Here is a 13,338-nt window from a genome sequence, read left to right as displayed (position 1 = left end):
TCACATCACAAAATGTGGGTATGAAGGTAAACAGACCCCAAGCCCACGTTCAGAATCCAGACCAGAGCTAGAGTTAGTCGAGGGGAATTACCAGGAGGTGATGAGCACCAGTTATCTCCCAAAAGGACCAAATTCCACACAGCGAACTGTAGCACGCGTTACAGCACAGGACAGACATTCCAAACAGCTTATTCCCAAAACAAAGGCATATGTGAAAAACAGTTTCAAGGCAGATAAGCAACATGTTCCAACTGCAAGAGGTTTGTTCAAAACTCTAAATCCTGCTTTAAAAGGAAAAGACAATTAAAAAACAAGAAGAACCCAAAGTTCTGTTAACTGTTGTGCAGCAGAGCTAACAAAACCCAAAGCGAGTCTGACAAGCTTGGCTGTGAAAAATATTACAAGCAATCTGGAGACAAAACAGGACGTTATTCAGTCACACAAATCAGTTCCAATTCCTTGAGGGGAGGGGAGGGGGGGGGAGGGAATAATCTGGCGCAAGTGTTCGAACATTTCCACTCCTTGACTGTGGCTCTAGAGAGGGGTATGGAGCAGAGGAGAGGGAGAACAGCCACAGCTCAAGTCCTGAGTCCTCTTGAGCCGTGGAACTTGCTCCACAGTCACAGCTCCCAGCACTCCCCACCGGCAGCGAGTCCAATTCCTTCGTGTGCAAGTCACATTGCCATTGGAAAAAAAATAAACAAAACAAAACAGAAACCCATTAACCAAAGAACCTCTGTCAGGAAACAAATTCAAGTACCTGTTGCAGATCGGGCGAGGAAGGAAGACTGAACATTAGCTAGATTAACACTGGCAGAACTGATGGGAAGCTGTAAATCTAGGAGACACGGCAGATCCCGACCGAGGCGCCGCAGGGAAACCTTCCAGGTGGTCGAACACTGTCCCAAATATCTACAGGTACAAAACACCTTCTTTGTTGAATTTTTCTTTTATGAAATCTTCAGAGCTGGCCAATTTAAAGCACAACGGGTCCGAGCACGTTGTTCTCTGAGGTTGTTCAATGCCTCTACTGCTCCTCACGCCGTTCGTTCTCTTTCAGGCTCTAGGAGTTCAACCTTCTCAAGCAATCATCTTTGGTAGATGTTCATTTCCCTCGTCTCGTACATCAAGTGCAGTTACAAAAAAAGTTTTCATTACTTAAATTAACCCAAAAAAAAATATAAAGTGTCCCAGTCTGAATTTACCTAAAGTTCAGCAACTCCTTATCAGAGTAATGTTTGTCGTCCTTGAAATGGTGAGCTGTTCTCCTTCCAATTCCTACCAAGAGGGAAACAAAAGGGCTTGTGTGTCTTTCTGGTCAAGACAGTCCAATAAGGAAAAAAAAAACCACCCCAAAAGTAGTCGTTGGTGGACTCAGGCACTGCTGCACTCCCAATGCAGGTGATCTAGAGCGACCCCTTCTACGCAGTGCCACGGATCCTACCCCTCCAGGATCCTCTTCATCAGAGAGGAGAAAACGTCGTTAGAAAGAGCAGTGCTGAAACAATGCACTTGGCTTGGTTTAAAAAGCCCTCTAAATCTCAAATCTGGGCACTTCTGTAACATAAAACCCCACTTTTCCACCTGGGTCAAGTGGGCTGTTGGAGGGTGCACCTAGAATGAGTTTTCTCTTAAGTCACCCAGTGCCACACACTCACTCTTGCACACACACACACACACACCCCCAAGCACACCCCACATGCTGCTACCGTGTCTGAGTGTCACAGGCTGTGTTCTCTGCTTGGAAGTAGCCCCTCTTCTCTTGACTTCTCACTGAAGGCTGAGGACGACTATGTCAGGATGTTGGAGATAAATTCATTGAAGCGTTTCGAGTACTGCTCGGGGTTCACGGTGGAGATCTCTGCCCCAGCCTGCAAGGCAGAGAGGAGAGACAAGTCACAACCCCCTCCTGGAAGGGCAGAGCCTGCAGCAGGGCCAAGGGCAGGGAGGGAGGACAGCAGGGAGTGATCGTGTCTGCACAGCCCATCTCTGCCAGGAAAGACCCCCAACAACTTGTGAGTTCTAGGAAAAAACAACATCCAGAGAGGTCTACAGAGATCCCCAAGGAAAATGACTTTAGCTCCAGCTGGGTCTTCTGCAGACCACCGAGTCAAAGGGTGGGATTTGTTCCCTCAGGGTTTAGAGGAGGTTTGGAAGGAGTATGAAAAACTCCATGTCTCACTAGCATGTTTTTTTTTTTTTCAAGCCCTTTTGGGAAGTTCAGGATTGCTGCCAGGGAACAGAACTGGCCCCAGGAAGGGGGCAGGGTAAAACCTCTCCCTGCAGCCATCCACTGCTGCTCTCTGAGCCTGCTGGTGCCACCGCAGGGAAATGGAGCACCTCCCAAACAGTGAGGTACAAGGAAGTATAACCAGCAATCCAAGCAACCAGAGGGAAAGCCCTTCCAAGAGAGCCTGAGGAGACAGTAAGCGAGGGGAGGAGCTCTTCCTGAGCACAGATTCACTGGAGAATTTCCACACTGGTAGAGAAATCAGTGTCAGGAGACCTCACAGATCCACACGCAGGCATGCAGGCAAAGCTGAAGCCCCAGAGCCCATCCTCCCTGCCGTGGCAGGCTGCTTACCCCATGTTTCACTGTTTTGGCAGCATGTGCAGCTTTCTTCTTCGCATCATATGGCGTAAGAATGTCTATAATGGCCATGAAGTACACTTCCTTCTTGGGGGCACCTAGCAAGGCAAGAGAGTCGCTAGCACACCCTGAGCTGTGAGCCAAGCCCAGCTGCACCCCACTCCTTAGGAAACACAGGGCAGGTATGTTTGAGGCAAGGAGCAGAGAAAGCAAAGGCAGCTGGAGAAGGGCAGAGAAGAAGGGCTGGAAACAGCACACCAGAGAGGCCCACACGCTCCCTGAACATGCCACTGCTCCCCACGCATCGCTCCTCCCCGTTCCAGCTCACACCAGCCACACAAGGGGTGGCGCAGCAAAGGAGACATCTGCCAGGGTGCCTCTCACTCCTTTCAGCCCAGCCAGGCCACGGGAGCAGCTGCCCTCCAGACCTTCTCCAGGGCAGTGCCCTGGGATACTCACTTTCGTGGCTCTTCATGGCGTAGACGTCGACGGAGGGGTCGAACTCGCCGGGCCCGAAGAAGCGCGGGTAGCTGAGGAGGTTCCCCGGGCTGTCGGGGGGGGTCCCGTAGGAGGAGATGGGGTTCCCTCCCAGCCCGTCGTTCTCACACTCCTCATCCTCTGCCCGATCCTCCACTTCCATCTCCTCCTGCTCTGCTCGGTCAACATCGTGGATTCCGACCAGCAAGCTGTAGTCCATGATTTTCAGCTGAGCTAAAAACTGGGAGAAAGGGAGGAGTGAGATCAGCGTCCACGTGGGATCAGAAATCCTGAGAAGGGGCTGTAGTGAGAGCTAAATCCTTACTAGACTAGTGAATCTACACACCAGCTCACACTCCCACTGCCACCAGCACAACCCTGGCTCTATTTGCTTGGCTGATCCAGCAATGACTTGGTTTGCAGTCACTGCTGCACCCCTTGAGCCAGAGGCCACCCTGAGGACCCAGTTTGGGGAGACAGAGCAACAGCTGCCCCCCCAGGAAACTCTTACCTCCACGTCCCGCTTCAGCTTCTCCAGGAAGTTCTTTTTACTCTCTTCTCCAACGTGCAGCTTCTGACCCTCATTCAAGAAGTCGTTGTCCTTGAATGTTGGTAGATCCTTGGCCTGCAAGGAAAACCCTGTGTGAGATTCTCCAAAGTCCTGCCTCCCAGGGGAGGGCTGCAACGCCGCTCTGGGAGCAGTGTGTGGGTGGCACAGAGACTCAGATCGACTGGCAGGTTGCACCAGGATCTTTTCCCTATTTATAAGATGAGGTGACTCATCCTGACCACCAAGGATGAAAAGGGCATCAAGCAGAGCACGTTATTTGTCAATGAATCCATGTGCTGAGCTGTACCCAGGGGGAAACCAACGGGAGACACTGAGAGCAGCTCAACTTTGAAGATGTGCTGCAGGCTGAAAGCTTGACAGCTGGGCTCCAGCCAGAGATGGCCTGACCAGCTCCCAGAATAGAAAAGAAATGCATCTGGTTGGCTCCTGACAGGAGGAATCCGCTTCCAGCAGGCCCTGAGGATTTCTCAGGGATACAGAAGAACATACAACCCCTTTGTGCAACTGGGAATTAAATTATTTTGTTCTTAGAAGGACACACGAGCATGTGGTGGCTTTATATAGAGCTGATATGACTGGTCTGAGACAAACTGCACGAGGAGAAAAAGCTAGAGAGCCAACAGCCAGCCAGCTGGGGGTGCTTGGGCATGAGGAAGCTGTGCCTTGACACCAGAGCACTCAGTGTAAATGGGAGTGCCTTGGTTTGTGCCAGAGATGTGATTTTAGGGCAGGCTGGAGTACTGCTGCAGTTCTAAAGCTGAAAATCCCACACATGTGTGCAAAACATAGTGCTGTGAGTTCCTGCTGTGATTGCAACAGGACTTTCCACAGCAGCATCAAGTTTTGCAGGGATCCTTAGCTCTAAGTTTCCCTAATGGCACCAAAAACCTTTCAAATGTGATGAGCTATGCCAAGAACCTGAGAGGAACTGGGCTGGTTTACAAATCATCTGTTGCAAAAGCTAACTGCTGACCTGACTCTGTTCAGTACTCAGGGAAGACTATGAAGAAATCCTTCCCTCAAGACACCATTGCACTAATGTGGGGTTTGGTACTTGGGAGATTGTCCCCCAAGAAGTTCCTCCCACTTATGGTAGTGTCAACATAAGAGAGCAGGGCAGAGCAGCACCAGATCTACCCCATCACTCCCTGAGCAGTTACTGGGCATGGCCTGAAAGGTGGGACAGAAACAGGTTATCACTCAGGGCTCACTGAACATCCTCTGCTTCCACCTTCCCTTTGGAAAAGGGAAGTCAGTTGGATCTCATCTGCTTCCAGCCACCAGGACAAAGGAAGGGTTGGCCAGGGATGGTCCATACCTTCTCCTTATCGCTTGCTTCCCTGGATACTGTTGAGCCCTGATAAAAGAACAAAGACAAGAACATTGCTGCACAATGTGTCATACTCCCCAAGAATTAACAGACACCATCTCATTGCCCCGTGCATGAAAAGGATGGAATTATTTCTCAAATCAGTGCCCAACCCCTTTCTCATGCCTGAGAGAGACTTACAGATTTCCCTGCTGTAGAGTGGGCCACTGAGAACCTTTGAGCCTCAAGGGAAGCCCCACCTAGAACCCTCAAAACCCAATTCCCTGAGCAAAAAGCCAAGTCCAGAACCTTGGCAAGCAGGTGTTAAGAAGACCAACTCCCAGATGAGCTGCCAGCCTGGTGGAGGAGGAGCCCCCAGCTCTGTGGCTGCCCTCCAGAGCCTCACCTTCAGGTCGTACTTGCGGTGGACGGTCAGCCTGTGACTGAAGACGTTCCTGGTGACCACCATGTAGGTCTCCACACCATCCACAGTGAGTCTGTACATGCCCAGGAACTGGGGCAGCAGGGTGTTCCCGTGGCACTCCACGATGAACTGCAGGAGAGCAGGGAAGGGCAGGGCAGAGGAGGACAGTGCTGTCACACAGAACACACCTCGGACAGGACACGGGCTCGGCAAGGAGTTGACAGCAAAGGCTCCAGCTCCAGCCCTCTGACAACGATGTGAAAGGAAAAGGGGGCTTGCAAAAGCTCCTGGGGTCTCCAGAAAAGCCAGTCAGGGCATGGCGAGAAGCTCCCAGCCCCAAGCAGCCAGAACATCCCTCTGTGTGTGTCCAGCCTGCACTGACAGGCTGGGTGTGCTCAGCCGACCCTCGGGCTCAGCTGAGCCCTGGCCAACTTCACTTCTTGTGGCTCTGGAAGCAAAGAGCAGCTGGGCTGGCACACAACGTGGACCAGGGACATTCCAGCTGTCCCACTTTGCCACCTCCTTCCCTGCTGCTGCGTGTAACTGTCTCCTCCTTGGTCTCTCTGGGAAGTCTGATTGAAAGGACTGAAGCAGGAGCACGTTTACAGATCTCAGGCACCAGTGAGCCATAATTCCTTGATGGAAGGAACAGGGTGAGCTGTGGAGGGGCTCAGCACTGCGAGGGAACAGGCAGCTGGGCCACGACTGCCTCTCACACCAAATAACACCATTTTCTTTGGCAAAAGCCATCTGCAAGCCCTGCCAGGCTGCACGCTCCGACTCCGAGCTCCAGCTGCCCTGTGAATCACACGATGCTTCCCACCCCTCTCCCAGGGTTCCAGACTCACCCTACCTGATGGTACTTCTTTAAGATGTTGTGCATCTCTGCTACATCCTCACTGGACACTGCTTTAATGACAAACCTCCTGTCGTAGGTGGTGAGGAAGCGGGCCCCGCACCGGCCCTGGCTGTCGCTGTTCACTGGGGCACTTCGTGTCACCGAGTTCTGAGGGAAGCAGGACAAAAAAAAAAGGTGAGGGGGAGAGGCAGAAGCTGCCACCTCCATCCCAGGGACTTTGTGCCCAGCACTGGTGAGCTGTGAGAGTCTCCTGGCCAAGCTTCAGAGCCCATCTGCAACCACGCTCCTGTCGTCAAGATAAAGAACCAAGAATCCTCAAGTGTTCAGCACTCCTGAGGTTAATCCAACTGTTCAGGAGTCTGGACGTGGGGTTTAGAGCTTTCACCTGGGCCTTCTGCTTGCTCACATGTTTTCCTCCAACACCTGGTGTTATCTGAAGATGTTTTCCACTAAGGGGTTGTTAAAGAGGCAGCATACACAGGCCAAGACTTCTTCGCATGGCCTCCTGGAAATTTAAGAACAGCCAGGAGATTGCCAAGGTGTAAGGAAAACCAGCACAGAGGAATGAAGCAGCCTGCTGCCTTTTCCATCAGAAAACAGCCTAAACTGGCAAAGGTCTCCTTGTTGGAGAATTCCTTACAGGTCACCCCGAAACCAAAAGCCACCCTCAGCCTCTGCTGCTCTTACAACTGGATGAAGAGGACTGTGAGTATAAATAACTCGGTTGTTCTTCAACAACCAGCAGCATCTGTCTTCAGCTCCCTGTCTCCACCCTTAGCAACGCCACGCTGCAGCTTCTCCTCATGCTCCCAGCACGACTGGAAAATCCCAGGCAGGCTGCAGAGCAAGAATCCTCCACCTTCCCTGAGCCACTCTTCATTCTGGTGCCTCTCTCTCCCCCCAGGCACTGGCTGGGAGCCCCACTGCTCTTCACACCTTCCACACAAAGCCAAGCAGGTCAGCAGCCCCCTGCTTGTCTCCTCCATCACTTCTCAGCAGCTGCTTCCCAAGTCCACCAGTGCTTGTTCAGGAGCCATTTTGTCACCCACCAGAGCAGGCTCTCACCAGCATTCCCCTGCCACTGGTGCAAGGAGCTGGGGAAGGGCTGAGAGCTGTGCTCTGACACAGCAGAGCTGACCCTGGGTAGTGCTCTTTAGCTCGAGACAGATGGGTGTGCCAGGATCTCAGGGCTGCCCTGGGTGTTTCCTGGGGTTATTTTTTAGCTGCTCCTGGTCTCAGCTCTCTGATGATGAGCAGACAGCAGAGGGAGCTGGCTCTTCTGCAGCCACAGCCACAGAGCCTGCTGTGAAAGAGGGATTTACCACCAGGCTGCAAGCAGGCTGAGAGGTTTCCTTTCAGAATGAAGCATTTAAAGCTTTTAAAACTTTAATGAAGCAGAGGGAAAACTCTGCTCCTGCCAAAGGCTTTAGAAACCATCAGGAAAACACAGGCAAACAAAAAAAAAGCCCCCTTGCCTCTCGCTGACATTTGCAGACCAGGCTGTGCTACAGTTTAATCATCCCTCACCTCAAAACCACAGAGCTTTTCTTCTGGAGGAGATGGGAGGCAGAAATCCTGACCACATATGGACATTACCAAATTCACAGCCCTTAGGTTTACTTCATTCCCTTCCTGTCACTCCCACCTCTTCCACAGCTCGGGTGTTATATTTAGCATTCTGGCTCAACTCCCACTCAAGCCATCACATTTTATCCACCTGAATTTATCTCAGTGGATGTTTTCTGTGTTCTCTTCTAGCTGGACAATTCTAAAGAGCCAAACTGCTCTGCCCCTGGGCTGGGAGAAGTAATCCTTCAGAGCAACAGGTAAACTGTGCATGAGAAAGCAGGTATCCAGAACAAGGCTGTGGGTGGTTCTGTGCAAGGAACTTCCCAGGCTTCTCATCATCTCTTGAAAGAAATGGAGAAAAAAACAAATTCTAAAATATACTGTAGAGGATAGACCAGGGAAAAAATAATGAGGAACATATAATAATTAGGACTTCACTGCATGCAAGTGTGCTGAAGGGCACGGAGGAAGGCAGGACAGAGATTCAGTCCCTGGTACTGCCAGCCCCAGGGGCAGAGTGTTGCTGGCCAAGGAGGCTCCTCCAGAGCCAGCCAGAGCCTGGCATGAGCTGCTGCCCACAGAGCAGGAGGCAATGGGACTGCTTCTCTCAGCCAAGTGCCACCCCTGCCTAGAGAATGGGCCTGAGGGGAGGAGGGAAAAATAAAACTCCTATCTAACAGGCACGTGCTCAAGAAGAGCATGGTGTGCTCTGAAAATAAGAGAGATCTTCCACCACAAGCAGGAGGGATCTGTGTGAGCAGCTCCTGGCTCCCAGGGAAGGACCAGGCACTGAGCACAGAGGGGAGACAAAGCCACCCACCACCTCCTGTGGCACCCAGCAGCTCCTGCTGCTCCTGGGGGTGGCTGCTCCCTGCCTGAAGAAAAGCAAAGATGACTGTCAGATCTGCTGGAAAAAACGTGTCTCACTTTGAGCAAGTGCCCAGCACCCCTGAGAACAGGCAGCAGAGCAGGATGGGCCCTGGCAGCCAGGAGAGGGGACACAGAAACAGTTACACAATGAACCAAAAAGCTCCAGCCACTGATGCTGGGATCCTCAGAGGTCAGCTCTCCTCACAGAAGGAGCAGCATGTTCCCCCTTGCTCTGGGAATGGGGGGCAGAGGCTGGGATGCAGGTGCTACAACTCTGCTCCTTGCCTCATAGCACCTAAGACCCGAAACTGGATCAAGTAGATCCAGTGTCTCACTAGTGAAAACAGATCCCTTCTTTACATTAACCTCAGAAGTGGTTACTAAGAAGCATCTTGCACCATCCACCCACAGCTCCAGTGCTCACGGGCCTCTCTGGGCTGGTGGATGTCCAGGGAGTGGCCCTGCTGTGGCTGCAGGAATTGTGCCATCTCTCTTTCACTGGATTTAAGCCCAGCAGTGTCCATACAAGAAAATCTCTCCCCCCCTCCAAGGCAAGTCTGAGCCTCTGGCCTTAGGGGACACGTCCCAGAGCAGCAGCCACCTTCACAAACTCAATTCAGTGGCACCAGCACTTGGCAACGCGCTCGGTGAAAGCAGCACCTGAACCCATAAAACCACCACAGACTCATTCTCCCTGCAGATGTTCTGCACTAGATCACTGTTATCCTCCAGCTCCTGCCTGTCTGCAGCCATCTGCTGCCTCCTATTCCATGCCTCAACTGGAAGCTCTCTGGAGCAGGGAGCATCTCACTCTGCCATCCTCTCCAGCACCGTGGGCCCTCAGGGTGAGGGTCAAACCACCCCAACCACGACTGCAAACCCCTCAGAGCTGACCACACAAGAATGCTGACATCACAGCTCCTCTGCCAGCTTGGTTGTTCCCTCCTAGAGGAGACAGGAGAGCAGGGAGAGAAGGGACAGTACCTGGTAGTCCTGATCATCGATCCCAAACCTCTCCCGCAGGTTTCGGAACACCAGTGGACAATACTCCTTGAATTTAAAACGACTGGGCAAGTTCTCCCTAGGGCAAAGCAGAAAAGAGATTTGTGTGCCATGAGCAGCTTGTGAAATCAAACTCAATTCTTCTCCCACTTCGCTGCTAACCCCCAAGGATCTCCAAGCCCCCTCCTAGCCACAAAGGGCCTATTCTGCAAGTGTTTACCCTCCTTAGGGTAGCTTGTTTCTCTGGAGGCCTACAAAAGTCATCTGTTCCTGGAAATGCTCACAGGATCCAGCTTTTGACCAGCAGGCCCTTTGGATGAGGATGTCTCTCTTCCAGAACAATCTGCCCTGTCACAGGCACAGATTTGACAGAACAATTTCTCTTTCCTCCTCCTTTGTTGCTTTGTTCCGCTCGGGGTGCAGCTGCCCCCTGCACCACACTGTTCCTGTTCAGGATGAAAAGCTGAAGGAAAGGGGGGGGGAGGGCTCTGATTTCAGATCAGATCAGATCACTCCTGCATCAGAAGGTCACCACACCACAAACCCTCTCACCCAGAAAGCAAAGGAGAGGGGGTGAATCAGCTCTGGTCTGGCCCGTGCCAGAGCGAGCTCTGGTGCCAGGCCTGGGCAGCTGGGCAGGGGGGGACCCCAGAGCACAGCCCAGCAGCCAACACACAGCACCCCCCACTGCTGAGGGACCCCCCATCTGCACCCCACCACTGCTCTGATGCTGCCCCAGGGGGGGGGAAGCAGAGAGGCTGGTCCTCCTGGGACCCGGGGAGATCCTGTCAGCTCATTCTCAATGAGAATCCTCTGCACCAACAGAGGGGAAATGAAAACTCTGTGTGGGAGGAGAGGGAAGAGCAGCTACTGCAAATTGTAGGTGCCAGGGAAGACAAACTTTTGACTCACACTCCCACTCTGAAAAGCTGATCCCTGGGAAAGGGGGTGAAAAGGAAGCATTAAGCAGGGAGCACTGGAGCCCTGCACACGCCCCGAGCCAGGGAGGGGAACACAGCTCCAGGCACAGCTGCAGCTTCACAGGGGCTTCCAAAAATTCATCTTTTGGGAAAAGGAGAAGGGGGTGACTCCACAGGAACCCCATAGGCTGGGGGTACAGTGCAGCTTCATGGCTGTCTCCTGTGAACAGGCTCAAAGAGACAAGGACTAGCAGGTCCCAGGGAGCAGACTCCTGTCCCCTCCTCTCTGTGGCCTGGTGATTTGGGTTCTGCTGGCCAGGCCAGGCCACCCAGACATGGCTCAGCAGAGCAGAGAGCATCCTGCATCACATCTGTGCACAACCAAAAGGTGCAGCCAACACCAGCTGGAGTTTTGTGCTGGGCTTTGGACAGGTCACACTTGGTGAACACTAAAATAACACTACCCAGTTCCTCAGACCTCTACAGGGGATGAGCTCTGTAGCAGTGGCACTCTGGAACCTGGCCTGGATCAAAACCAAAGCACAAAACAGCATCTCAGTGACAGACTGAGCCCCACTGTGTCCTGTTGAGTGGCCTGGGCACAGACTCAGGGCATGTGTCCACCCACATCAGATCCTCTTGGCATTACAGCAGGGAACAGACCAAAAGGCCTTCACCAAGCCAGGCTCCCCCACAGCAAAGAGCTCTAATTACAGGGACAAATTGGAAAGCACCTACTTACTTGTTGAATAGATGATTGTCCACCTTAATCTTACTGTAGGCTTTGAAGTCATCAGGCATTAACATGACAGGGACAGGAACATTGCTGAGCTCATTGATCTAGAAGAGAAAGGAAATGGGAGACTCAAACCCCAGGTTCTGCTGCCCTGCAGTTACTGTCAGTGGACTTATGGTGACACAGAGCCCCCAGAAGCTGGTCTGGAAGCAGTATAACCCCTCAGACTTTCAGGGTCTTGCTGTGCTGAAGAGAAAACTCTGGTTACAAGCCCCAGGAGCATCTCATTCAGTCGTGTGCTGAGCACCCCCGAGCCAGCCTCAGCTCCTTCATCTGTTCACCTTCCTCTGATGACCCAAAACAGTTCAGAACTGAGACAAAGCCACAGAGCAAGAAACAGCAGGGTTTGTTTATAAATACACCACCTTTGCCTTCATTTTAACTACTGCATCAGGCAGTTTGTGAACTCTTTCTCCCTGTTACAAACCACAGATGACCAGAGTCTTGCAGGTGCCCAGGCAGAGCAGACTCTGGGGAGCTTTGGTGCAGTGCAGTTCCCCTGTGGGAGCTGCTTTTAATCTTACTGTCTCTTGTTGCTCTTATCCCACCTTCTCTAAAGGGATGAGTCACTCCACTAGATTGTTTTTGCTATTTAGTCATGTATGGCAGCCACAGGAACACAGGAAAGCAGAATGAGCCCCAGCTGTACAGACAGGCTCCTGCAGCAGCACCTAGCAGAGAAAATGCCAATAGTCAACTAGAAATAAATAAATCAACCTCTGACCACACTGCTCCAGAGCAGCCCAGGCACTGACAAGGCTGTCAAGAGCAGGTCAAGAGGCAGCACGTTCCAGAGCTGCCTTTTCTGAGGGTGTCCCCAGTGCTGTTCAGTCACACCAGGCCTGACAGGGATCACACCAGCCCCGTGGAGCCACGCTGCTGTTAACAGCCTGGCTTTGGGAGGCAATTTCCTCACACCTCTGCTCCTGTCATTACAGTGCCAGGCAGGTAGTGCTGGAGAGAAGCAGACAACACTGGCAAGAGCAGGGTTTGGCTGGGAGGCAGCTGGGGGCTGTTCCCAACACCCAGAGGTGCAGCAGTTCCACGCCTGGAGAGCTCAGCACAGGCCCTGCCGGCCACGGAACCGGGGCTGAGCTGCCAGCCCAAGGAACAGGCTCCAGCCCTGGGATCCCCCTCTCCCTGAGAGCTTTGGGACATCCAACACTGCCCCAACAGCTGCTGCCACAGCTCCCAGGAGGAGCCAGAGGTGGAGGGAGGGTGAGGCAGCCACCCTGCAGCGGGATCTGCAAGGCCCAGGGAGGTCCCAGCTCCGGAGACGTGCGGTGAGCTCATGACACGAGCAAGCCTTGGATGAGGTACAGATTCCTCACATCAGCACCAAGCTAAAAAAGCAGCCCAGATTTAACAAAACGTCAGACTGGAAGACAGACACAGGCAGACGGCGGGGAGAAAAGATGACTATTTTCAGAGGCAGACATCCCACACACCAGAGAAGCAGAACGTAACCCGGCCACCGCTCCGTGAGGCGTGGAGAGGGTGCTCTCCAAAGCCTGGCCCTGTGTTTACTCCACAGCAGCCCCGAGGAGCCTCAAGCACTCCCAAAAAGTGCTTTGGGGTGTATGGAGAGTGCTGCACAGGTAACTGACTCTAACTGTCCTGTGCTTCCTGTCATTTGTCACCTCAGCGGAGCAGGGGTGTCGGTACCTCCCCGGCTTCAGCCAAAAGCTCAGTCCTGAGCCACAGCTAGAAGAGAGGAAAGGCAAAAAGGAAGAGATCTCCACATCCCCGGCTCCAGCTGCAGAGATTTCCCCTCGGGGTGGGAAGAGGAGGGGAGACAACACAGCAAATTCAGTACCCAGGGAGAGGTGCTGCCTCCAGGCACTGATTATGGCCAGGAGGGGAAGCCCGACAGCCCAGCTCCTGTCCCAGCCCTCCAGTGAGGCACCAAACGAGCCATTAGCAGCTCCTTGGGCTGGGACGGCACCGCCAC

At 52.9% G+C, this 13,338-nt stretch overlaps 1 protein-coding gene across 1 annotated transcript; it reads right to left on the bottom strand.

The window, feature by feature from the left end:
• Nucleotides 1-1,790: 1,790 nt before the first annotated feature.
• Nucleotides 1,791-11,425, bottom strand: PIP4K2B (phosphatidylinositol-5-phosphate 4-kinase, type II, beta). The gene is made up of 9 exons (XM_008945826.1): nucleotides 11,334-11,425; nucleotides 9,654-9,750; nucleotides 6,225-6,377; nucleotides 5,354-5,500; nucleotides 4,957-4,995; nucleotides 3,579-3,692; nucleotides 3,050-3,308; nucleotides 2,585-2,688; nucleotides 1,791-1,871 (listed from the first exon to the last, which is right to left on the bottom strand). The coding sequence occupies exons 1-9, from the start codon at nucleotides 11,396-11,398 to the stop codon at nucleotides 1,791-1,793; spliced, it is 1,059 nt and encodes a 352-aa protein (XP_008944074.1). The 5' UTR covers nucleotides 11,399-11,425.
• Between the last annotated feature and the right edge of the window lie 1,913 nt (nucleotides 11,426-13,338).

This window comes from Merops nubicus, unplaced genomic scaffold (genome assembly GCF_000691845.1).
Source record: "Merops nubicus isolate BGI_N331 unplaced genomic scaffold, ASM69184v1 scaffold46548, whole genome shotgun sequence".
NCBI lineage: Eukaryota > Metazoa > Chordata > Aves > Coraciiformes > Meropidae > Merops > Merops nubicus.
The sequence above is the reverse complement of the archived record's forward strand: the minus strand, read 5'-3'. Positions and strand labels throughout refer to the sequence as shown.